Source organism: Haliotis rufescens, unplaced genomic scaffold (genome assembly GCF_023055435.1).
Source record: "Haliotis rufescens isolate VD_foot unplaced genomic scaffold, xgHalRufe1.0.p SCAF_9, whole genome shotgun sequence".
In the NCBI taxonomy this organism is placed as follows: domain Eukaryota; kingdom Metazoa; phylum Mollusca; class Gastropoda; order Lepetellida; family Haliotidae; genus Haliotis; species Haliotis rufescens.
Genome location: NW_025964383.1, coordinates 20,105,889 through 20,132,525, shown reverse-complemented (window position 1 = coordinate 20,132,525; position 26,637 = coordinate 20,105,889). Strand labels below are relative to the sequence as shown.

The window sequence follows — 26,637 nt, the reverse complement described above, 5'->3', positions numbered from 1 at the left end:
AAGCATTGGTTGCTGAGGACCTATTCTACCCCGGAATCTTCAAGGGTCTCAATGATGCACTTAAAAAGCGGGCCAATCATTCCTCAACTACTTGAAGCACTGTGGGATAGATGTAAAAATATATCAGTTAAGAAATATGTGTCTGTTTACAGAACCGATCAGCAGGAATGTTGCACTTCAGAAGCCGGCCAAGGGGTCTTCAACTACCGGAAGCCCTGCGGGAAGAGTGGTGGACGGATTCCCCTCCCCTACCGCCAGTAGCGCGACGTGTTGGCAAGTGTCCGCCCAGGACCCTAACCCATGGTGGCAGGTGGACCTACAGGCATACTACTACATCGACAGGCTGGCTATAACACACAAGAAGACGTGTGCGGGTTGCGGTAAGGGATTGCCACCCGAGTTATTCAATAGGGTTGACTTCTGAATAGATCCGTCCTCACACATGTACATATCTCTTCAAACATTGACAAAGGAAAAAGTTGTTTGAATAACATACAATTTTTCGAATGGAAATTTCTTCTGTTGCAGAGAAGTTTCTCCACGACTTTGAGGTGGAGGTGTTGATGCACGACCCGACACTCTACCCTGCCACACCCGCCAAGTCCTGCTTCTCCCACACTGGTCAGTTCCCCCACGGTAAACGCCAGGTGTTGGACTGTCTGCCTGACGTCTTTGGTCGCTATGTCAAGATCCGTAGTATGAAGAAACTGGATGTTAGTGATTCAATGACGATGTGTGAAGTGGAAGTCTTTGTATCAAAACCAACAAAACAAGGTACGGAGTGTCTTAACTGGCACACAGAATATTACCAAATATTAAGCTCAACATATGACATAAGTTACCAAGTATATGATGTTGTTCGAAGACGTGTGTCTTGCTGTATATATACTCACATACAGAAGTAACGACCATCAGTTTCCTCTACGTATATGCATCTATAGAAGCGCAACTTTAATAATAATGATACTTAATTCAAGATTTAAACACTACTGGAGTATTTAATTGAGATGAAGATGAACCAACTTTGCTTTCTAAAGGTGTTCCCTTCAAAGAAAGAAAAATAAATCTCATAAATTCAAAATTTCATACTAAAATTAGGCCTAGCAATTTTTGTTTTTCTCTGCATAATGGTAGACGTTTAAGATTGTAATTGTGCAAAGGTCTGGGACCAGCATCACTTCAGACTTTTTCTCCACATCAAATTCATACCATGATGTAACTGAAACACTGTTCAGAGCTGCGTTACGACCACTCACACGCGTATCTATTAATGATTGACGTTACAACGAAGCCCATAGAGTGGTGGACGGATTCCCCTCCCATCAAGTTTTCAGTTGTCGATACATCCATTCATAAAATATTTGTAAACTTGAATGCTTCAGGGGTAATCTCCGACTGGTCCCCATTCGACTGTCCCCGCCCCCCTCTCCCCGGGGGTGCCTCTGTCCAGGTCTCCCACTCGGCCACGGCGGCAACAGCGACCTACCGGTGCCAGGAGGGGTTTGCCCTGTGTAGCGGGAGGACCACAATCAACTGCAACTCTAGTTCAGGTTGGCCGGACGCCGACATTGTCTGTAAACAGGCTGTCTTTGAACGTGTGGGTCTTCAACATTTTCGTAACATCAGTAGTGACATACGTCTATAGCAGTTACAGTTAACAGTCCATATTCCTCTTTAACACTTACAGCTAACAGTCCATATTCCTCTATAACAATCACAGTTAACAGTTCATATTCCTATATTGCACTGACAGTTAACAGCCCACATTCCCCTATAGCACTTACAGTTAACAGTCCATATTTCTATATAGCACTGACAGTTATCAGCCCTCATGCCCCTACAGCACTAACAGTAAACAGTCCACATTCCTCCATATGACTTACAGTTGACAGTCCACATTCCTCCATATGACTTACAGTTGACAGTCAATATTCCTCCATATATGACTTCCAGTTGACAGTCCATATTCCTATATAGGACTGACAGTTAACAGTCCAGATTCCTCCATATGTGACTTACAGTTAACAGTCCACATTCCTATATAGAACTTACAGTAAACAGCCACCATTCCTCTATATCACCTACAGTTGACAGTACACATTCTTCCATATGACTTACCGTAAACTGTCTACATTCCTCTATAACACCTACAGTTTACAGTCCATATTCCTCTATTTCACTTACAGTTAACAGGTCATATCCCTCAATAGCGTTCACAGTTAACAGTCCATATTCCTGCCTGCGAGATATTCCGCGATTCTAACTATTCTCTGTACAAACTTTCGTTACAAAATGGCCTCCACTCTGTAGTAGACGAAGCATCCTTTAAATGGCGCGAGAAGTTTGAAAACGATATTTCTTTACATTGTCATTAAACGTTACTGACGCGCAGGGTACCCCAGAAACACCAGCCTAAACAGTATTGTTGGCATTACGTCAACACAATTGTGGAGCGCAAGGCGCCCTTACTACACTTGTGCTCGGTATTGAACTTAACTCACAGATCTTTAACACAGTCATACGCATATGCTTCGTTCATTAAATTGGAAACATTATCAAATTATTGATACAATTCGTTTTAACATGCACTAATGCATGTAACTTCAATGATGCAATGTTACTGCTAAGTGAATGTTGTTTTGAATGTGTTTTGAATGTTATTTTCATCATTTTTTCTAAACACAGATGTCAGTGGTAGAATTGCAATGTCACATCCGGTTTGGTGACTCTCTGGAACTATGGGTAACACCCAACGTACAACAGTAAGTTCAGCCGCAATCGCGGAAAATCGGATGCTTCACTGAGATACCTCGCCGCATCAGTATATGATATATCTTCCGTGTGAGATCACGTCAGATGAACCTTTAATATTTCCCATTCGGAACCGAGCGTCTGTGTTCGTTTCAATATACAGAAATAAGATGCACTAATCTGAATGCTTCTCTCCTTCGAGAAGTCTCGATGCTGATTGGTTGATATAAATTTCGTCGGACGCGGCCTCCAATGGAGAGGGGTCGTTCGAGAGCAAATATCTGATTTTAGTTACATTGGTTCAGTGGTTTATTCGAACCAGTCTTTATAGATGACAAAGATTATCCCTGTAAAATGGATAATCGATAATGCTATCACGAACAGAATATTTGACTGGATTTTATCTACGACGTGTAATGGAAATCGGTTTATTGTATTTTCGGTGCTTATATATTTGGTCCTCATTTTATATAATCGGCAAATATATTTTTGTTTCTTGTTTAGACCAAGAATACATTTGATGGATGAGATCAGAGCTAACGGTATTGTGTTAAACTATTTGCCATCGACTAACGGTTTGGAGTTCTACACCTTCAATCAAACCGCCACAATAGGAAATGTCGTACCGGCGAGCGACGTCAGCTCCCTCCAGTCGGGTACAGAATGGCACGTGGTGCTCACGATACTACCGGAACATCTGTATGTAAGTATAGACTGCAGGGGAACATCTGTATGTAAGTATAGACTGCAGGGGAACATCTGTATGTAAGTATAGACTGCAGGGGAACATCTGTATGTTAGTGTGTACTGCATGAGGACATATGTATGTAAGTGTGTACTGCAGGGGAACATCTGTATGTAAGTGTGTAATGCAGGGGAACATCTGTATGTAAGTGTGTACTGCATGGGGACATATGTATGTAAGTGTGTACTGCAGGGGAACATCTGTATGTAAATGTGTACTGCAGGGGAACATTTGTATGTAAGTATACACTGCAGGGGAACATCTGTATGTTAGTGTGTACTGCATGGGAACATCTGTATGGAAGTGTGTACTTGAGAAGAGCTGAACACTATATGTGTAGTAACGACTCTAAATGAGTCGTAAAAAGGGAAAACATCGTAACATGAAAAGACCAGACACCAAAGGCTGGCGCCGCTGGACATAACATAACTGGAAAGGTGGGTGAGGCTGTTTCTCGGACCTATTTTTTTTTCTAGTTCAGATGGTAGGTGAGGTGAGATGGGATTTAATGTCGCATTCAAAACTATTCCACTTACAAAGCGACTTGCATGTTCGTGTTTGTGTGATTGCTTGAAGACTTCCGTCGGTTTTATAGTACTCGTCCATTGAAATACCATACCGGTGTTTAACATTGCTACATCACTCAGACACAGAATACTGAATCCTATCTTAGAATCAGGCAAGGTAACAATACGGGCTATCTTGTGGCGTCTTTTGGTATGACGAGGCCATAGGATCGAACCACCGACCTTCCGCTCTCCGGACAGATCCACAAGACCACGGAGGTTGTTATTTACTTTACTCGTTTTAATGAACGAAATAAGACCAAATTTCTGATGTTTTGATTTTGCCATTCCGAGCAGAAATACTGAAATTCATTCCCTTTAAAATTGTAAAACTGGAAAGGTTTTGTCGCCGTTTATTATTCTTCAGTTTCCATGCCTTTACGTTATGTATATATACCATGTTGTTATGTCTGCCATAGAAATATTCTATTTTTGTTCCATGTGGGCGATGTTGTACAAAATTATTGATGATCATCATCATGGGGCCCATGGGGAAGTCTACTCCTTACCTCAATATCCTATCCTCAGATTTCAAATAGATGGCATCTGTGAGGTAGTATAGCATTTCTCATATAGTTGTCTCAGTGAACCAGTTGACCATTTCTGTTAATGTTGACTGACTGTCGAAATGTATGTTGTGTTTCTCCGACAGAGATCAACCCACAGGGGTACATTCAGTGAGCAGAGGGCGTTTTTAGTTTGTAGTAAGAGGCGATCGGATCGGATGGTCAAGCTCGCTGCCTTGGTTTATGCATGTCATCGTATCCCAATTGCGTGGATCGATGCTCTTGATGTCAATCACTGGATTCATTCGATTATTGACAGACCGCCGTCATATAGCTGGAATATCGCTGAGTGTGGCGTTAAACAACAAACAATACAATTCATAACGAAAATGATCCCACATGACGCAGAACGACGAAAATGAGGGAATACCGTATGTGTTTACGATAAATGCTCTCTCTTGGCTCTCGGCGATGCCTTATCTTAGCACTAACAATAGGGATATTGCTGCTTTCAAGACTGCTAGTTTCTTTTGTCAGATATCTATCAACGACCGGGGCGTCTTGACCGTCCCACACAGGATGGACCCGAGGACGATACGTTTTATATCAGGGACCGACCTCACCTTCATGATCAGGAGGCTCGTCTGGACGAGAGGAACCGGCGTCGTTAAAAGTAGGCCATTATAATTGATTGAGTTGGGTCAAACGGGACTTTTAACAGTTACAGAACGACGTGTCAGCTTGATGTGGAGGAACGCCAGTAATGATGCAGATCGTTACATTTACCACTTCATCAACGCTCCAGGGATGATAATCAAAGCAAATCTGGATTCGAACCGTTATCTGTTTCAGTTTGTTTCTTTGTTGTTGCTTTACGCCGCACCCAGCAATATTCCAGCTACACGACGGTCTTTTAATAATCGAGTCTGAACCAGATAATCCATTGATTGGCATCATGAGCATCAATCCAGGCAATTTGGATACGATGACATGCATCAACCAAGTCAGCAAAGCCTGACCACCGAATCCCGTTAGTTTCCTCTTACGACAAGTATGGGTTGCCGAAAACCTAGTCTAACCCGGATCTCTATGGGTCTTCTACGTTTTATATATTTGGTGCATTAGTACGTAATGTACTTTAGTTGAATGGGTAACCGTGGTCGGCAGCCTGACCCCTGAGTGTTTCTTGGACAACGTTCCTGTCCCACACTGAAGCGCACATGTTGAACTTGTGGTGTCTCACTTATGATAGTGACTTTCTTGGAAATCTGCCTCTGTTCACCCAGCAGTGAATGGGTACCCGGATGGATGAGATGGTAATGTGGCAGTTAACCTTCCAGCGTCTCACAACACAGCTTGGGTTGTGTTATGCCCAGGGAGCTGAGAATAAAAATTGAGTGGAAACTAATGCATTAACCAGTTTGATAATTCGAGCATGCTTGTGGGTGGATTTGGCGGTCTACATATTCACGCATTATTATTATAATTATTATTATTATTATTATTATTATTATTATTATTATAAAAAGCTCTCTTGAATCATTGTAATATCGACATTCATGTACAACTTGGCTAGTTCTGGCCTGGCATTGACCATTGTGTTTGGAGCCCCAGGTGAGAGAAGAGGCAACATAAAAATGACCCCATGCGTTTTCCAAGTTCCCGGTAAAAGTAGGCGACTAACGGGATCGGGTGGTCAGGCTCGCTGACTTGGTTGATGCATGTCATCGATCCCATGCCAATTGCGTGGATTATTTACAGACCGCTTTCATATAGCTGTAATATTGCTGAGTACGGCGTTAAACAACAAACAGACAAACAAACAAACCTATTTCCCGGGTCTTCCATACGGTTGAGGAAAGTTCCTTCCGATGGCCTCGGGGATGCTTGTTCGTTTAGTGTTTGCATCAGGAAGGAGAAATGAAGTCTTCCTCATTTCAGGACCGGGCCCATTCGACTGTTCATTGCCACCCCCGACACTTGGAGGCGCGAACGTGACGGTGCAAACAACGGGAAGGTCACTAGTTGCCAGATACACGTGCGAGGGGGACACTGCTCCGTGTGGGGCAGCCCCGCCCTCCAGCACCTGCCGCGAGGGGATCTGGCAGACCGTGGAAGGGACATGTTTCGTGACGACATTCAGATACCCTGATATTGTACGTATCGCAGTCGTGGTAACAACACCCTACTCTACATTATTCTTCTGGTGTATCCAAGTCCGTTTGTGTGATATTTTAAGAGTGAGTGAGTGTGTTGGGTTTAACGCCGCTTTTAACAGTATTCCAGTGATATCACGGCGTGTCAGCTTAATGTGGGAGGAAAGCCCGAAGTGATGCAGGTCTCAGACGTTTACCACTTCGGTGAAACCCACGAGCACGGGTATGGTGCTGACCTAGACACATAATCGGGGCGAACCGGGATTCGAACCCACAATCATAGGTTTCTGGCGTAGCCAAGGGACGCAACTCTGCACAGCGAATCGCGGCGCCTTAGACGACTGGGCCACCCGTGCCCCGATATTTTAAGAATGATAATCTTTTAGATTAACGAATTGTTAAAATACCACTAGGTCGGACGATGGGACAAATTTATCACGATTACAGATGTATGTTTAACATATTTGTTCTGATTCGGTTGTCTTCCGCGATTTAATATATACTCCTTTTCTAAATTTATCGAAGTATAATATTGTTTACAGACCAAGGAGAATGTTATCCAAATGGAATGTCCCCCTGTGTTTTTGACGAAGATACACGTGTTTGCCACGCCCACTTTGGCGCAAGAGTAAGTATTTTCAGTTATTTTTGTATTTGGATTATAGTGTTTAATTGGGCTGAAACATTTGTCCGTTACTGGTCTGAGAGTTAATTAAATTTACTTACTTTCAAAACCTTTTATGGCAGACATGTGGAGGCCATTTCCAAATCTGACGCATCAGTGACAAAAATGATGTCTGATACTATTCATTAAAATGACTTGTACCCACGTCCTCGTGTTTCTTCAGGGGCGGTCGGGTAGCCTTGCGGTTAAAGCGTTCGCTCGTCACGCCGAAGACCCGGGTTGGATTCCCGACATGGGTACAATGTGTGAAGCCCATTTCTGGTGTCCCCCGCCGTGATATTGCTGGAATATCCGGTGGGACAGGATACGGTCACCTTGTCTCGAACTCCTGGTATCATCACTATTTGATAATACACCAGCCCATGCTTGTCATGTAGACGGAAGTGGACAATGGACTTTTAGAGAGTTTTATTATCAAAAATAATGTTTTTTTTATCGCTCTTATTTACAAACACTTGTTGGTTCCTGAATTGATGTTGTGCTGAAATAGGCAGAACGTAACCGTGGGTAATGCATACAAGTAATCAAAGTAGTGTAACAAAACAATAGAGAACAAATACAGTGTGAATTTTGAAGCATTTCACTTAAACATTCCCAGAATATAATGCTCTCTTGAATCATAACCTAACCAGTCAGTCAATGTTCTTATAACAGGGACCCGTGAAGATCCGGGGGAAATAGGTCTTCGTAAAAGGCGACTATGCTTGTCGTGAGTGGCGACTGACGGGATCGGGTGGTCAGGCTCGCTGACTTGGTTGATGCATGTCATCGATGCAAATTGCATGGATCGATGCTCGTGATGTTAATCATTGGATTGTCTGGTCCAGACTCGAATGTTGTCGTCATATACATGTAGCTGGAATATTGCTGAGTGCGGCGTTAAACAACAAACAAACAAACTCTTATAGCAGGACATTTACACGTTAATATATCAACAACAAAAACGGGTAGATTCAGGGAGAACCAGGCACGGACAATACCATAATGGTGTGTGACATGATTTGATCGCACTAAAGTAAAAATGTTAGATACAATGAAAATTCAATAGCATCTTTGTTTGCAATAATCAGGAATCAATGGCACCATGACCTTGAAATTTATGGACTCAATAACAACATTATCCGGCATAAGCGGGATTCAGTGTGATCAATTTGTTGGAAATTGACGATTTGATAACAACTATTTCCTGAATACTGAGGATCCGGTGAAAAATATCTTGAAAAAAAGGGTGTGAGTGAGTATGGTTTTACGCCGCTTTTAGCACTATTCCAGCAATATCACGGCGGGGGACACTAGCAAAGTGTTTCACACATTGTTTCCATGTTCGCCTTCAGTGTGACGAGTGAACTCTTTAACCACTAGGTTGTCCCACCGCCCTGAAAAAGGTCTATGTCCAAACGGAAAGACATCCGCCCGTATCCTCCAAAAAGTAAATGTGTGCATTGCCGTTCGATCTTTTTAATCGTATATATATTGGACGATGGTGGGGTGGATACAGGCGGAAGTCTTCCCGTTCAAACTTACGAAGAGCCTGTTAAAGTCCTAGGCCAGTGAATTATTTCCCCGACTGCTATTTCCGTACCATCAATGCCCGTCCAGTGATGTTTCCATAGCAACATGTTCCTACCAAAGGTGTTCCCAGCAACATTCTACCAGTGACTATAGCGACAAGGTACTTCCAGCGATGCTCTGTAGCAAAATGATCCTTGTCAGTGTGGGAATGCTGCTGCTGAATCGTCATGGTTATCCTTGTTTCCAGGATGGAGATACAGCTCGTCAACATCGCCACCGCCAGACACACGCCCGTCCTGACGGCCAGCATCATCTTCATCAGTGTCCAGTACATCAACACCTTCATTCTGGCCAGCAACGTCACCGGCAACATCATCGTCGACTCCTTCCCGTTCCACGTGGGTCAGGAGTTTCACATGGTCTTCACGTATCTGGTCAAGGGCTTCCGTGTGAGTGACAGATGATCCCCAACAAGAAACATTTACAACGACGTTATGTCCTCGGCAATGTCCTTCCATTCCTCAAAAATAATGAAACCGAGGCCCATCTGTTTTAAGGAATAGAGAGTTACGAGGATATTCCCCTACTTCAAACACATTTCTACTTTTACACTTTGACAAAACTTTCTCTGGTGGAAAAAAGACCGCCTCCGTGGTCTAGTGGTAGAGCGTCCGCCCGGAGAATGGTCGATCCCCGGCCGCGTCATACCAAAAGACGTTAAAAGATGGTACATGTTGTTACCCTGTCTGGCGCTCGGCATAAAGGGGATAAAACAAGGACTGGTCGGCTCAGAGTCTGTATACTGTGTCTGAGTGGGGTATTCATGTTAAACTGCCGCATGGTATCTCAGTGAGCTATTACTATAAATCGGCATCAGTCCGGACTAGTACAAGCAGCCACACAAACACACACGCGTACAAGCACGTCGCTATATAAGTGTAATAATCTTGGACGCGACGTTAAACCCCATTTCACCTCACCACCTCACCTCTGGTGGAAAATATTTGAAAATTACACCAGAACTCTTTGTGGACTGTATTTATGCTATGTGAGTCGCCCAAACCAACTTTAAGACAACATTATATTCATATTTTGTTGCTTTTAGGATCATGCAACTATTTGAAAATATTTAAGAGTTTGTTCGTACTGTCACGTGTCGTCGTAGCTGAGGTCGGCAATTAGATGGCCTCAGACCAAATGATGGGGCTTTGAACCCCGCTGGCGAGACGGGTTTTTTTTCGAAAAAGTTTGAAATCATTTAAAAACACGGTTCCGTCTGTTTCAAGTGTAAATTAATTGAAATGTTAGTGCAAGATAATATATAACTGACAACCACATGCCCATTCCTGAAAAATAATGAAACGTTTGAACAATTGAATGATGTCACAGATATTTCGTAACCATGTAATAGAGAGAGTTCCGGTTAACCTTGATTTCACCATTGTGTCAGTTATGTAAGGGCGTGTGAGTTTACAAAGCTTTCTGACGACTTTCACAACTTTGGAGAAGCTTTCTATCACGGATATAGCGCAGAAAGACCATGAATCATAATCAAGGCGACATTGGGATTTGAGTCTGGTGCGCTGAATGAACTTTAGATTTGCACGTACCCTAAGAGTGAGTGAGTGAGTGAGTGAGTTGGGTTTAACACCGCTTTAAACAGTATTCCAGTTATATCACGGCGTGTCAGCTTAATGTGGGAGGAAAGCCCGAAGTGATGCAGGTCTCAGACGTTTACCACTTCGGTGAAACCCACGAGCACGGGTATGGTGCTGACAAACCTAGAAACATAATCGGGGCGAACCGGGATTCGAACCCACAATCATAGGTTTCTGGCATGCCCAAGGGACGCAACTCTGCACAGCGAATCACGGCGCCTTGGACGACTGGGCCATCCGTGCCCCCGCACGTACCCTAAGATATTAAATACGTATATTATCTCTGTTACAATAAAATGCAAAGTACTTCTACCACTCTGTGACGATACATCCTCTCACACATCTGTTTGGTAATGAAATCGAATGTATAGATAAATACAGTGATATAAACAAGTTTGTCTAAATAGGACGTAGCAACCGGTGTACGTGCAAAATAATATCCGAATCAAAAAGACACTACTACTGCCTCTCCTACCCATATTGAACGTTAATGTTGAGTTTCACTCTAAATACTTATGACTGATAACGTAGAATAAGTACAGGATTATGATATAGTTTGTGTTTTTGTTTGTTGTTCAACGCAAAAGGAATATTGCTGAGTCCTGCGTTGAACAAAAAACAACAAACAAAGAAAAGAAAACAAACAAACAAACAAACAAATGGAACATCTGAGAAGGTAGCAAACAAATACGCAAGGCAGTATACTTACATTGATATGTATATCAAAGCTTGTATCTAAGTGGGCCATTTATACTTTTTCCCGACATGGGTACAATGTGTGAAGCCCATTTTGGTGTCCCCCGCCGTGATATTGCTGGGATATTGCTAAAAGCGGCGTAAAACCAAAGTCACTCACTCACTCACCATTTATACTTTAGTTAGTATAGTGATACTCGCAGTACTACAATAGGATACTCTGTTTACAGTTTCGTAAGTCACCAAAGACTTTGCTCTATTTTATGCGATCCGCAGGTAAGCGTTGACGGCCAAGACGTCAGAGACGTGCAGGTCGATGTAGAGGGAGATTTTATCCCCGCTGTGTCGATGCAAGGACCAATGGCCGTCCGGGCTGTCGAGTTTCAGATGCCAGGTATGTGTTAGTGAGGGAGTCAGGTATGTGTTAGTAAGGGGGTCAGGTATGTGTTAGTGAGGGAGTCAGGTATGTGTTAGTGAGGGAGTCAGGTATGTGTTAGTGAGGGAGTCAGGTATGTGTTAGTGAGGGAGCCAGGTATGTGTTAGTGAGGGAGCCAGGTATGTGTTAGTGAGGGAATCAGGTATGTGTTAGTGAGGGAGTCAGGTATGTGTTAGTGAGGGAGCCAGGTAAATGTAGATGAGGGAGTCAGGTATGTGTTAGTGAGGGAGTCAGGTATGTGTAAGTGAGGGAGTCAGGTATGTGTTAGTGAGGGAGTCGGTTGGAGTGTTATGGGGTGTCCGCTCAATACGAGGAGGAAGCCCAACGTCACGCAGGCTATAGTTCTTTACCACGTGGATGAAACCCACAAGAATTGATAGAAATTCAACTCGCTTACTCACAAGTTCACTCCGAAACCTCACAAGGTCACTCACAAGGTCACTCATAACGTCACTCATAACGTCACTCATAACGTCACTCACTTTCTTCAAAAGAGTAAACTCAGAGGAATAAATCTCACTGTGGTTGGTCATCTTTCATCTTTTCTATTGCAATTAATTTAGTTTCGTTATATTGTTTTCGCGCTTGTACAGTTGGTTTTTAGCAACTGCTAAATTAATAATGTTTTAATTCAATTGTGTAATTAAGCGGTCAGTCTCTACCGTTTCTTGTCTTTGCTCTTCATTCCCTGTGAAACTATTCCAGGCTAATGTATAGACACTATTAATGGCCTTTATCTGCAGGAGATGTACAAGAAGCAGCCACTGGCATCCAAAGCACCCAGGCGCCAGGTAACGTTGTTTGTTTGTTGTTTAACGCCGCACTCAGCAATATTCCAGCTATATGACGGCGGTCTGTAAATAATCGAGTCTGGACCAGACAATCCAGTGATTGACATCATGAGCATCAATCCACGCAATTGGGATCGAAGACATGCATCAACCAAGTAAGCGAGCCTGACCACCTGATCACCCGATGTAAATAATCGAGTCTGGACCAGACAATCCAGTGATTGAAATCTTACAACAAGCATAGTCGCCTTTTATGGCAAGCATGGGTTGCTGAAGACCCCGGATTTTCACGAATCCAGGCAACGTTGAGCAATGCTTGTTCAAAAGGTCCGTTTCAACGCATACAAAAACCATATTTTCCGCCTTCCATATAACGATTGACCCCACAAGAATACGAGTTGGTTGACAACATTCGATACCGGTTAAGAACAGGTCTTCAGCAACCCTGCTTGCCCCAAGAGGCGACTTTGCTTATCGTAAGAGGCGACTAACGGGATCGGCTGGTCAGGCTCGCTATCTACTACAAAATTCCTGCTTATTATTGCTCCCCTGTACACACAATACAGACATCACATTGATGTGGCATCATGTTGAGTGAGTATGATTTTACGCCGCGTGTTGCACTTTTCCAGCCTTTCCCCCGGCAGGGGACTCCAAAAATGGGCTTAACACTTTACCAATGAGGGGAATCAAACTCACGTCTTCGGAGTGACGCATGAACTAAGCTTTCCCAACAAATATTGCATGTTAAAATAGCTTGTACGTGTATATGATATACAACACATTTGAGGGAAAAAAAATCAGAGTTGGCCCACGAAAGCACGAGACATCCTCTCGAGTCAGGATGCTGTTCAACGTCGTTGATTTTGACTGTGCCTAAGGACCATTCTCACCTCAGCAATTTTCTTGAAATATTAAGTTATTCCCCAAAAAATGAAGAAAATGAATATATAGTACGACACTCATGATCATGTGGTCATATTTCAGAAAGTAAACTGCTGGTGTCGTAAACACCAATGATTAAAACAGGTGGGAAAACAAAAGGAATATTTGTTAAATGATCATTGACTCATACAAATAACCAAATAAACAACAACAAAATACAAGAGGACATAGAAATGTCAAAAAGGAGGTGATTTCGAAATTATATATGTTCATTACGAAATATTATGTGCATACAAAATGTGTCTATTATGATGTTTTTATCCTGTTCCCTTCGAGATAAACCACAGCGAAAACATCTTCAACGTGTTAGTTTGATAAATGGGCGTGCATGTCGTATTTGAAACGATATATATATTCTAATAAATATTAAATATTACATTCAGCAACCCAGGAAATAAATCTGGCGAACAAGCCTGTCACCTCCAGTAGTTCCTTCACAAACGACTCCGATCACCGAGTTGTTGATGGCAACGCTGCACACAACTGGAGCTCAGATTCCTGCTGGGCTGCTGAGATAGGGGACCTGCATCCGTGGTGGATGGTGGACTTACAGTCTAACTACACCATCGTCAACATCGTCATCACCAGCAGGAGTTCATGCGGGGAGCCGTGTGGTAAGTACACACTTATATGACGAAAGTGAGTGCGTCCGGGGTAGAATAGGTCTTCAGCAACCCACATTTGCCGTTAAAGGTGTCTATGCTTGTCGTAAGAGGCGACTAACGGGATCGGGTGGTCAGGCTCGCTGACTTGGTTGATGCATGTCATCGTATCCCAATTGTGTGGATCGATGCTCATGATGCCAATCACTGAACTGTCTGGTCCAGACTCGATTATTTACAGACCGTCTTCATATAGCTGGGACATTGCTGAGTGCGGCGTTCAACAACAAATAAACAAACTTAGTAATTATGTAAAAAGTTTAGAACGAGCGATTGAGTGAGTGATTGAGTGAGTGAGTGCGTTCCTGCGTGAGTGAGTGCGGTCTTGTGTGAGTGAATGAGTGAGTTTTAACATGTGCGAGGGCTGGCTGAAAAGTGGGAAAGACCCGTACTAAGTCGATGTTTTTCATTTATTTCTCCACATAGTCCCCTTCCAGGTTTACACACTTTTGCCAGCGATGCTGCAAGGCCTGGGGGGCACGGGTAGCCCAGTCGTCTAAGGCGCCGCGATTCGCTGTGCAGAGTTGCGGTCCTTGGGCACGCCAGAAACCTATGATTGTGGTTTCGAATCCCGGTTCGCCCCGATTATGTTTCTAGGTTTGTCAGCACCATACCCGTGCTCGTGGGTTTCACCGAAGTGGTAAACGTCTGAGACCTGCATCACTTCGGGCTTTCCTCCCACATTAAGCTGACACGCTGTGATATGACTGGAATACTGTTAAAAGCGGCGTTAAACCCAACTCACTCACTCACTCACTCACAAATTTTCTTCAGCCACCCTAAAAAAGTCATTCACAGCGGAAATGACGTCATCATTACTAGGAAAATGGCGACCGGCTAGTTCCTTTTTCATTTTAGGAAACAGTCGGAAGTCTGACGGGGCCAAATCGGGTGAATAAGGGGGATGGTCAATGAGTTCGAAGCCACAATCATGGGTCGCTGACATGGCAACCACCAATTTATGAACAGGAGCATTGTCTTGGTGGAACAGGACTCCTTTAGTGAGCATTCCCCGTCGCTTAGCTTTGATAGCTTTACGCAACTGTCTCAGTAGGTCAGCATAATATCTTCCATTGATAGTCTGGCCTTTTTCAAGATACTTTTACTCAATCAGCAGAATATCCTTGCAGCAGAAGGAACCGACTTGGCTTTTTGGGGAGCTGGTGATTCCGGATGCTTCCATTTTTTAACTGAATTTTGGTTTCTGGTTGAAAGTGATGAATCCAGGTCTCATCCATGGTTACAAATCGAGCCAATAAATCATCGGGATCTGCTTCAAAACGGCATAAATTGTCACGGGACGTCAGGAATCTGACATGTCTCTGATCCGCTGTCAAGAGCTTTGGCACCTATCTTGCAGAAACTTTTGTCATTCCTAACTCGTTGGTGATAATGTGCTCAACCCTCTCATGAGAGATCCCCACAACACTGGCAATATGTCGAGTGGTCAATCGTCGATCAGCCATCACCATGTCATGCACCCAGGCAATGTTTTCCGGAATGGTTGCTGTTGAAGGCCTTCCTGGACGCGGGTTATCGTCAAAGCTCTCTTTGCCACGCTTGAATTCCGCAGCCCACTTCTTTACAGTGGAAAAGGAAGGGGCATCATCCCCTAAAGTGGAGACCATGTCAGCATGTATCTGTGTTGGAGTTAGCCCTTTCAATTGCAGGTACTTGATGACTGCCCTAAAGCCAGTTTTGTCCATTTCTGGTGATTTCAATGGGTAGGTTCACAAGATGGTCTGGTACAGAGACAATAATAACACCACAGTTGCAGTTCTTATGTCTATGATTCATTAAATGATTGTACTTGTTGGTGGCAAAAGTTGGTTTCAATCCGATTGAGATATCCCACTTAGGCTTAGAACTTTTCAGCCAGCCCTCGTAAGTGAACACTTATATGACGAAAGTGATCCAGGTTAAGTGGAAACGAGTATGGTGCTGGAAAACCTAGAAACATAACGAGAGCAAACCTGTAGTTTGCACAGCGAGTTGCGGCGCCTTAAGGGACCGGGCGAGCCGCGCCCTTCATGCAAAATAGCAATACCGCACAACATATTGACGAGTTTATCTTGATGAACATTGTCGTTATGCCAAAGGACGAAACGTAAGGATCAGTGGATTACAGCAAGTACTGAACAAACATGACCATCTGGAAAGGCCAAACACTCAGACCTTGCTTACTGAGAGAACCATCACGTCCGTTGCCCATTGCACCTCATGCTATTGATCACTAGCGGACCATTAAATGGCCTCCATGTCCACCAACTTGTTATGTATGTGTTGTCTCCCTCATGTCGGTCCACCATGTTCATTTGCTCATCTCCTGTTTGGCTTGTAGACTCAAGGCTTCACGACTTCAAGATAGAGTTATTCGATCAAGAACCACGACCCTCTGATGTGGGCGTGGAGTGTCTGACGTTTACTGGAGTGTTTCCTCACACGACCACCAGAGCTCTACAGTGTAACACGGCGGTCCGGGGACGCTTCCTGAGACTCAACTCTCCGGGGAGGTCTGACCAACGTGATCTTCTGACATTGTGTGAAGTGCAGGTGTTTGGGGAGAAAGTAATTTAAATGTAGGTATGTCACGAGTCTTGTCACCGTGTTGAAAAACCAACGTGTTTTTTAAGTGTTTCTTTTTATTTATATTCAGCAGAATATCTGCACATAAACACAGCAGACGTAATTCAAAATTAACATAACGTTTATTGAGCAAAATCATTAAATGGTCTATCGTGTCAATGGGTTGTCTGGTCAAGACTGGATTATTTACAGGCCGCCGTCTTATGGCAGGCGTTCTTGTCACTGGATTGTCTGGTCAAGAAGATTATTTACAGGCCGCCGTCTTATGACTGGCGACCGCCTCCGTGGTCTTTTGGTAGAGCGTCCTCCCGGAGAGCGGAACGTCCAGGGTTCGATCCCGGGCCGCGTCATTCAAAAAGACGTTAAAAGATCATTGTACTTGTTGTTACCCTGTCTGGCGCTCGGCATTAAGGGGCTAAAACAAGGACTGGTCAGCTCGGAGTCAGTATACTGTGTCTGAGTGGGGTATTCATGTTAAACTGCGGCATGGTATCTCAGTGAGCTAGCACTATAAATCGGCATCAGTCCGGACTAGTACAAGCAGCCACACACACACACATACACGTGCATGCACGTCGCTATATAAGTGCAATAATCTTGGACGCGACGTTAAACCCAATTTCACCTCACCTTATGACTGGCGTTCTGCTGTGCAGCGTCTGGAAACAAAAAGCCACTTGCTTTTGTGTACAAATTGTGAGAGTGTCGGGTGCTACCGGTAGGGCAGGACATGCCTAGTACCCTTTTAAAGCAAGATCGCTATTCCCTATTTTGACTTGTACCATATGTTCCCCTGTTTATGTCAGATAAACAATTGACTTGCCTTTGCAAGTGTTTGTGACGGGTGCCACAACTGCCTCTTATTGGTCTCAGCAGAATATTCTTTGGCCTTGACGTTTCATATTTTATATTTGCTTATCATATCATGGAGTTCGTACCACTGTCCCTCAGTCCCCTTATCTAGCCGACAGACTCTCTGCGCGTACCCAACCCGTAAAGATCCGGGGTAGAATAGGTCTTCAGCCATATTTGCCTTAAAAGGTGTCTATGCTTGTCGTAAGAGACGACTAACGGGATCGGGTGGTCAGGCTCGTTGACGTGCTTCATGTCATCTTATTCCAATTGCGTGGATCGATGCTCCTGATGTCAATCACTGGATTGTCGGGTTCAGACTCGATTATTTACAGACCGCCGTCATATTGCTGGAATATTGGTGAGTACGGCGTAAAACATCTCACAAACAAAGTACATGACCCATCTCAGAAGTTTTGTGTGACAGAGGCAAGGAGGGAATAAATTAGTATATGATTTCCAAAACAACGATATGATTATATGGGAGGTATTTGGTGACTACGTGTCTATCACTGGAGTGGCAATCAAAACCGACCTTAATGTAATCACAATTTACACTGACACTGAGGAATTTTAGATAATATTTTCCCTCGTCATATGTTATGACTAGATATGGAAACAGCGCTACAGCTGTGTCAATCTACATGTAGTTGCCAGTAACTTGATTGCCTAACAAGGAACAAGTTTGGTTTAATAACTCGAAGACAATAGAGGCAAGTTTCAACTCGAACTACTTTCGGCTTCTCGGATTCACACAGTTTGCACTTTGGCCTTTCCCTAAATAACTCGATGAACCGAAAACTAACAAGTCAATTCTCGAGTATGAATATCTCTGACACAAAATGTAAGAAGAGCTTTCTTTTCTGAATCGGGATTATTTTTGTTAAAGAAGAAGTGATTTAATTAAATACAAGACGTCAATAACCAGTCTTGATTTTCCATCAAAAAATTCCATCGGCCAGAAAAGGCAACAAGCAGGGAAATTATATGAATGGATCACTGAAAATCACTGCTGATTACAGCATGTTTTCTCGAAAAGTGTAAGCAGGTCCTGCTTTACCGATACCACCCGCTACTCACACAATTTGTATACAGAAATAAGCGTGTTGTTTTCCTGGCACCACACATCAATACCCCATTATATAACATGGTAAATGATTAATCTATATCCTTTTCAGACTGAGTTGCCCACAAACCTCTTCCTGAGTCCCGGATCGAGTTGTTGTTCCCGTGTTTCGTCTGTATCCAACAGGGCGTGATAGAATTATATGAAGCTGATTTCAACAGTATTTATTAGTGTCTGTATTATAATCGTGCCACAGGAAATAAAATGTAAGCACGATCATATTGTGTCCTGTCCTTTATTAATGACTGCAGGTCTTCTCATTGGGTACTGAATATATATTTGCTTTTCACTGACGCGGAACTCGTCTTGAACATGGGTGGACTTGTACATGGGTGGACTTGAACATGGTGGAACTGTACATAGGCGGACATGTACATGGTTGGACTTGTATATTGGTGGACTTGGGTAGACTTGAACATGGGTGGACTTGTACATAGGCGGACTTGTACATGGGTAGACTTGGGTAGACTTGAACATGGGTGGACATGTACATTGGTGGACTTGTACAAGGGTGGACTTGACCATGGGTAGACTTGTACATAGCTGGACTTGTACATGGGTGGACTTGGGTAGACTTGAACATGGGTGGACATGTACATTGGTGGACTTGTACAAGGGTGGACTTGACCATGGGTAGACTTGTACATAGCAGGATTTGTACATGGGTGGACTTGGGTAGACTTGAACATGGGTAGACTTGAACATGGGTGGACTTGTACATTGGTGGACTTGGGTAGACTTGAACATGGGTGGACATGTACATTGGTCGACTCGTACATGGGTGGACTTGACCAAGGGTGGACTTGTACATGGGTGGACTTGTACATAGCCGGACTTGTACATGGGTGGACTTGGGTAGACTTGAACATGGGTAGACTTGAACATGGATGGACTTGTACATTGGTGGACTTGTACATGGGTGGGATTGACCATGGGTGGACTTGTACATGGGTGGACTTGTACATGGTTTGACTTGTACATAGGCGGACTTGTACATGGGTCTTTCAGAGCGGGTTAAGTCAGTACGTGATGTTGTCATTGGTAGAATGCACAAACTTAAAAAGGAAACGAAATTGGAATAAACCCATTCTGTCCCAGCCAGCTGTTATCCAGAGTCTGACTGCCCTACATGACAAGGCCTCAAATGACATAACCATTATATGTAAGCATCACGACATTAATTGTTTGATCAAAGAACTTGGTATAAATGATATATCAAATAATTCCACATATAGGGCCAGTATGTTAATTGGGGAAGAAATCTGCCAATAACATAAATCAGTACTATCACCTTTTGACTTGACTCTAAAACCTGAAGACATGTCCATTCCTCTTTTGTATTGGGGCCACTTGCACAAAGCGATCTTTGCGCTAAGATGATCGTAACTTCCATACTTTAACATAGGCTTACAATAGTCGTAGCGCTAAGCTCGCTTTGTTCAAGTGGACCCTGGTTTCCAAAGCTCGATAAAAAGCCGTACAAAGAGAGGACTGATATATTCCTGGGTCCAGCAAATGTACCACCTAGTCCCTGGCTCAAAGACTGACCATAATCCTTAATACAATCAAGGAGGGCTTTCTTTATATTCACAAAAAGTATTTGAGACAAGTGGAAATAATACCATGAGGATTTTTAAGAACTCAAAGGATTTGCTTGACCTTTTACAAATCTCAGAAAAGAACCAAGTTCCATTCTGTCAAAACATTTGATTTTTCAACTTTGTATACCACTCCCACATGACATACTAAAGGAAAAACTGCATTCCTTGGTCCATGGGGCTTTTGTTACAAAACGGAGTGTACACAGATACAGATACGCATCTGTATTCAGAGATTCGGGACAATTTGTGAAAAATGAAACCAAATGATATCTGAAGTTTACTGAGAAAACAATATGTGAAATGCTGGACTTCCTTAGATAACATCTCCGAAATATTTGAGTGTAAGACATTTAGGCAAGAAGTAGGCATCCCCATGGGCACCAATTGTGCTCCCCTTCTTGCAGATCTGTTTCTTTATGCATAACGAATCGGATTTTCTGTTCGGACTGGCAAAGACAAAACAAGGTAATTTGCAATTGGCTAAGAAGTGTAACTTCAGCTTCAGGTATATCGATGATCTGATAGTCTGATTTTACTGCAGTCGGGTAAAACTGAACAGATCAGAGGTGCAGTGCCATACTCATGGATGTTAAGTCAACAGACCTACAGATTACGGATTGAACATAAGTCTGTCAGGTTTCTTAGTGCTTAATTATTTGTTTCTGGAGAATTTGTTTCTTATACAAGCGCTGTGCAACATTTCAACATAAACATTATGAACAATAATACATAAAGCGCTGCGTGTGAAGATAAATTTATATACGTTTGACTATGTAACAGATGTCAACACCTTTTTACACGGTAACATTTAGATACATTCAAACGATATCACACTTGAACTTGAGACCGCCTCCGTGGTCTAGTGGTAGAGTGTCCGCCCGGAGAGCGGAAGGTCCGGGGTTCGATCCTCGGCCGCGTCATACCAAAAGACGTTAAAAGATGTTACTTGTTCTTACCCTGTCTGGCGCTCGGCATTTAGGGGCTAAAACAAGGACTGGTCGGCTCGGAGTCAGTACACTGTGTCTGAGTGGGGTATTCATGTTAAACTGCGGCATGGTATCTCAGTGAGCTAGCACTATAAATCGGCATCAGTCCGGACTAGTACAAGCAGCCACACACACACACACACGTACATGCACGTCGTTATATAAGTACAATAATCTTGGACGCGACGTTACACCCAATTTCACCTCACCTCACTACCAAATGGTGTATTTCATTTAATCGATGTTACAGAATGGTATTTAGTTAACAACGTTAACCCCTTAACAAATTACTATATGTCGATTTTTGTTAATATTCAAGACCTATATTTCTGTTCAGTTACCTCGCCACTATACCGACATAAATAATTCTTATAACGTAATCCTTTTGTTCCAACCGTGTATTATCTCCCACGAATAATTCCATCCAAATGCATGTAGCTGAACCCCCCTATCAACATGAACTCGTTCTCCACGTGCATCAAGTGTTGTACCCTCGACATCTCGAACTGCTCATTCAATCGCCTGTTTCATTCCGAAACAGGTGTTGTTGGTTGTATTTGCGCGTTGGCCCTTCGTCAACATTGAATTATTTAAGTGAAAGAAATGAACTGACCAATATATTTTCTTTTAAATTCAATGCCTTTGTCATTCAGAAAGTATCGTGGGGTCACCTCCCCACACAAATATTATCAATATGCCCTACCAATAGAGGGTCAATGCCCAACATCCATCAATATTTTAACGAATGAACATTAATTTATTGTATGGATTATATACAGATCTTACTAAGTATATATGTTTTACATTTTGCAAGCATGGAGGATGATATTAAAGTAAAATGCAAATAGTTTTGTAACTGTTTCTAATAACTAGCTATAGTGGAGGATATTCGAAATGGCTGAACATGGAGAAAGCATCAAGTTAGTGATAGATGTGACAGATCTCACAGGGTAACATGCATCAGGTCCATTATCTTGTGGTCATGTCAACGTTTTTCTTTTCATGTAATTCATTTCAATTTAACTGTTATTCCGAAGAACTGAAAAAATGGAAATGAAGTATTATTGGAAAGTGAGAGAAGAAATTAGTAGTCATGTTTATGATAAACAACAGTACTAGTTGTTACTTCAGAGGAACCCTATTTCAAAACCTTCTCTTACTCTTTTACCGTATATAATATTAACATGGAAACAAAACAATGACGTCAAACAAAGCATTATCCATGGACTTATTTATTTGCTTATTGTTGACATACATGGGTTGACATTAATCAAAACATTACATGCAAAACATATCTTCTGTGACTTCCACTAAAATGCGAAGAGCCTCCACAGAAACTACACGGGAACAACGAAGAAAGTTTGTAACGTTTCAAGCTTCACTCATTACTAATATCTACTATAATTTGCTTCCTTGTGCGAATGCGAGTACTACTTGGCTCCTCGGTTCTCAGTTTCATAAGGCTTTACACAGGTAGTATATAGATATATAGATATACAACGAGATATTTCGCATCTATCACACAATCATTCGACAATGACAGCACATCCAACTCCACGGTAGACGGGACATAGTCATTTGCGCACCGATAAGATAACTCCTACCGACCGGGTGGTTTGGTGGTTCAAAGCGAAACGGACGATTCTGTCTGTTGTCTAATAAATATTTGGCGGCGCCTTTGATCTTGCCTCAAATCATGCATGTAGTAGGAGTAAACGATGATCAGGACGGCGTGGAAATAACACGATTCTTTCTTGTTGCATTTCAAGGCACCAATGCATCATTCATGAGTTTGTTTTGTGTATGTGTGTCCTATGTATCCACGAATAACTAGAACGTTACAAAAAATATATACAAGCTAAGTATTGCCCATAGCAAATATTTATTTACTTAATTGCGACAGTGTGGTTTATCAACACATATATAACGCGTATTATATGACGTAGTTACAATCCGGGTCGTGATCAGCAGTCAGGTGACTGTGAATAGTAATATTCAGTGGTGATTGTGAACAAAGTAGTATGGGCTGCCTACAATTCAGTATTAAAAGATATAAGAAATAACATTATATAAATAGGAACATTTGTCTATCCCTTCAGGTACTGATCATGACATGTAACTGAAAGATATTCACAAGAAACACGGTGAAGGGCAAGTCATTCTCATCCGATGAACTGAACAATCTTTGTGAATCTGGACAGTTTAGAGGTACACTTATGAAGATATCCTTCAAACACTTGGATGGAATTATACAGTTTTCTTTGGTCTGAGATCTAAGATGATATACGAAGTGGGGCATATTATGGATCCAACACATGCAAGGAAAGCATGTCGCCACTCTAGCTCAGGCCAAACCTACTGACATCAAACATTTTTCTTTCGCCCTGAACAAAACATATAAAGCCATGGTCATGAGGCCCACCAATCGTTTGGTTCCCAATGATCCATCTAATTTGGCCATCAATGCCAGACAGGTTTCTGGTCTGTGTGAGATGGTTTTCAAGCGCCATCCAGGAACTCTCTCTCTCTCTCTCTGAGCAATCCATTATTAAATCAGCTGGCCCCCCATGAAATATACGTTTTGTTATAGTGCAAACATTTCAATACTTTTATTTAAAATAGTGCAAACCATTTCAATACTTTTATTTTACATTTCATTTATCTTAATACCTAACTGGTTCAATATGTTTCCAAGTGCACCGAAATTCTATGCCCTTTGTCTGTTTAATATATTCAGCAAACATTTGGCGTATCCCCTCTTATCATAAGCCCCTCCGGGCAGGACCCTTAATCTCCAGCGCTATCTATAAATTTCAGTTAAGACACCTCCTTACGTCGCCGGATCTTACGTATATACATACACGTTACGTAATACCTCGCTCTACAAAACCCGACTGATATGGTCAGTCAGGGAGACAGCCAGAAGATCGACTCGTGTAAGTGACCGAACAGTTCTCCAACCCGGGAAGATTGGCCACTCGGTCCCGGTGTGCGTTCTGTCACGTTATTATCAACATGTACCTTTTCGACTTTTTCCAAACCATCAACAATAAACATGGCTGCTGTCGTCTTAAAATTCACCCCTGAGTTTTGTCATCCGTCTCCACCCTGAGCTACCATCCGAGGGCTGAAACTTACGCCCTTGGACAGTTTCATAATCACACAGTCCACGTTTGATAATGGTGCAACGCTCCACGGATTGTAACGTCTCCCACCTCATATCATGAAACTTTCCGTCCACAAAATGTTCAACCAGTGATAACGTGTTTCCGAGGAACATAGAACAATATGCAACTTTATTGCTGCTGAGACGGTTCCTTCCTTGCCTTGTACACAAGCGACAGCCGTACGTCAGTCACAATCACAGTTTTAAAAGTTTGAGTTAAGGGTTAACAGTTTGTCACCCTCACAATCAACTCTTCAGGACGCGTAGATTTCCACTTAAAAAATAACAGCTCTAACAGTCACACTTGCACCCTGGAAATGTACAGCATGGCTATCACAGGTGTAAAGATGTGTAATGCAACTAAAGCAAGATCCCTATTTCTCTAGTTACGCTTGTTCCATATGTTCCCGTGCTTTTGTTAGGTGAAAAATTGACTTGCCTTTGCATGTGTTTGTGACGGGTGCCAACGGTGGAGCAGGATACGCTCAACTTTTCGCGAACACCTGCGTGCTTGCGTGTGTGCGTACGTGTGTTTGTGTGTTCGCTATGTTTTGTGCGTGAGTCTAGCAGAAACTAGGAAAAGTGTTTCGGGCGTAAAACAGTCTTCAAACGATTGTGTCCGCGCTGTTGTCTCACGCCCAATCTGGGAGGTGTGTTCCAACATCGGCCATGCGGCGAGGTCAGGACTCCAAGTAGACGGCGAGCCTGACAGCGATCCCCATTCCAGCTTGAAAGCTCCAAAGCGTAAACGTGTCATTTACAGTGACACCTCCTATGATGATAAAACTGTTCGGTTTTCAGAAAGTTTGAAAAATGAATCCGTAGACTGTCTATTTGGAACATGCTTATCCTCCCTCGGCGGCATCTCAGTTAAGTACGTCCGACGCACGGTCGCTACTTTCAAATGTAGTGTTGATAACACGCTTCATTTTTTTATGTTTGCATGGAATTATTAAAACACAACGATCACGTTTGCATGAAACCCCCATCACGTTTCTGCTGTTTCTTGAAAGAAGAGACACTAACAGCCAGGAACTATTTTGTCAGCATCGTGTCACCAGTGACGTCAGAGGTAACGTCAAAATGTCGCCGTGACCATGATCTTTCTCCAATGGCTTTGTACATATAGCCAGATTAACATCCGATAGAAGTAGGATTAATTCTTAAAGAATTACATCTACATAAATACACATCTTGCAGACTGAACTTTATTCAAACGGGATAAAATACTTAAGGTTCCAAAGCAACCTATGCTGGTCGTATGATGTGATTTAATGGTCACACACACATACACACACTTGATAAATAAATAATAACCTACATTTAGGTCTGAAACACACAACACCCTGTCTTCTGAAGAGACATTTCTTTTGTATGCTAAGAATGATTAAAATAATAATATGCTGTCAAATTGCGATATAATAATGTAAACCTGGTATTTTATATGTGCTTGATATTGAATAATTAGTCATTCATATATGGAAAATTGAGACGAACATTGAAAATGCAATCACCTTTCGACAAATCGATAAGGCTATACTTGGCCCAGATGTATAAGGGTCCGTATTGCGTTCTGCAATGTTTGCGTCCTTTGGTCGTGATTTGTTTGAATCCCCAATGCGCCAATTTCATACATATGATCACCCGTGAAGATCCGGAGTAGAATAGGTCTTCAGCAACCCATGCTTGCCTTAAAAAGTGACTGTACTTGTCGTAAGATGCGACCAACGGGATCGGGTGGTCAGACTCGCTGACTTGGTTGATGCATGTCATCGATTCCAATTGCGTGGATCGATGTTCATGATGTCAATCACTGGATTACTTACAGACCGCCGTCATATAGCTGGAATATTGCTGAGTGCGGCGTAAAACAACAAACAAACGTTTTGGGGTTAACACCCCTCATGAGCTTAACTTCACCTGATTTGTGATCTGTGCGCTGTGCACAGGACCACGCGCCATCCAAATGGATCAGTGAATAATGTCCCATCCAATTCCCTATTTTGACTTGTACCATAATTTAATTATGTTCCCGTGAACACTTGACTGGTCTTTGCATGTGTTTGTGGCGGGTGCCATTGGCCGGGCAGGATACGCTCACCTGGTATCATCAGTATCCCATGGTGATTCATAGACACAGGTATATGATATAGTCGGAATCGCACAATGGACTATGCTTTCAGAAGGCTTTCCTTACAATTGCAGAAATAG

At 42.7% G+C, this 26,637-nt stretch overlaps 1 protein-coding gene across 2 annotated transcripts in view; it reads left to right on the top strand.

Moving 5' to 3' along the window:
* LOC124144695 overlaps window positions 1-18,892 on the top strand; it is a 55,491-nt gene extending 36,599 nt beyond the window's left edge. The window contains exons 27-40 of one of the 2 annotated variants that reach the window (XM_048390910.1): window positions 153-380; window positions 529-774; window positions 1,383-1,597; window positions 2,686-2,762; window positions 3,256-3,454; window positions 5,106-5,241; window positions 6,510-6,724; window positions 7,267-7,352; window positions 9,169-9,370; window positions 11,552-11,669; window positions 12,455-12,502; window positions 13,831-14,061; window positions 16,451-16,688; window positions 18,726-18,892. In XM_048390910.1, the coding sequence (XP_048246867.1) occupies window positions 153-380; window positions 529-774; window positions 1,383-1,597; window positions 2,686-2,762; window positions 3,256-3,454; window positions 5,106-5,241; window positions 6,510-6,724; window positions 7,267-7,352; window positions 9,169-9,370; window positions 11,552-11,669; window positions 12,455-12,502; window positions 13,831-14,061; window positions 16,451-16,686 (2,237 nt within the window). In that variant the 3' untranslated portion in view covers window positions 16,687-16,688; window positions 18,726-18,892. Of the gene's footprint in view, window positions 1-152; window positions 381-528; window positions 775-1,382; window positions 1,598-2,685; window positions 2,763-3,255; window positions 3,455-5,105; window positions 5,242-6,509; window positions 6,725-7,266; window positions 7,353-9,168; window positions 9,371-11,551; window positions 11,670-12,454; window positions 12,503-13,830; window positions 14,062-16,450; window positions 16,693-18,725 lie in introns of both variants that reach the window. The other variant, XM_048390911.1, reaches the window with a different exon arrangement.
* The last annotated feature ends 7,745 nt before the right edge of the window (window positions 18,893-26,637 follow it).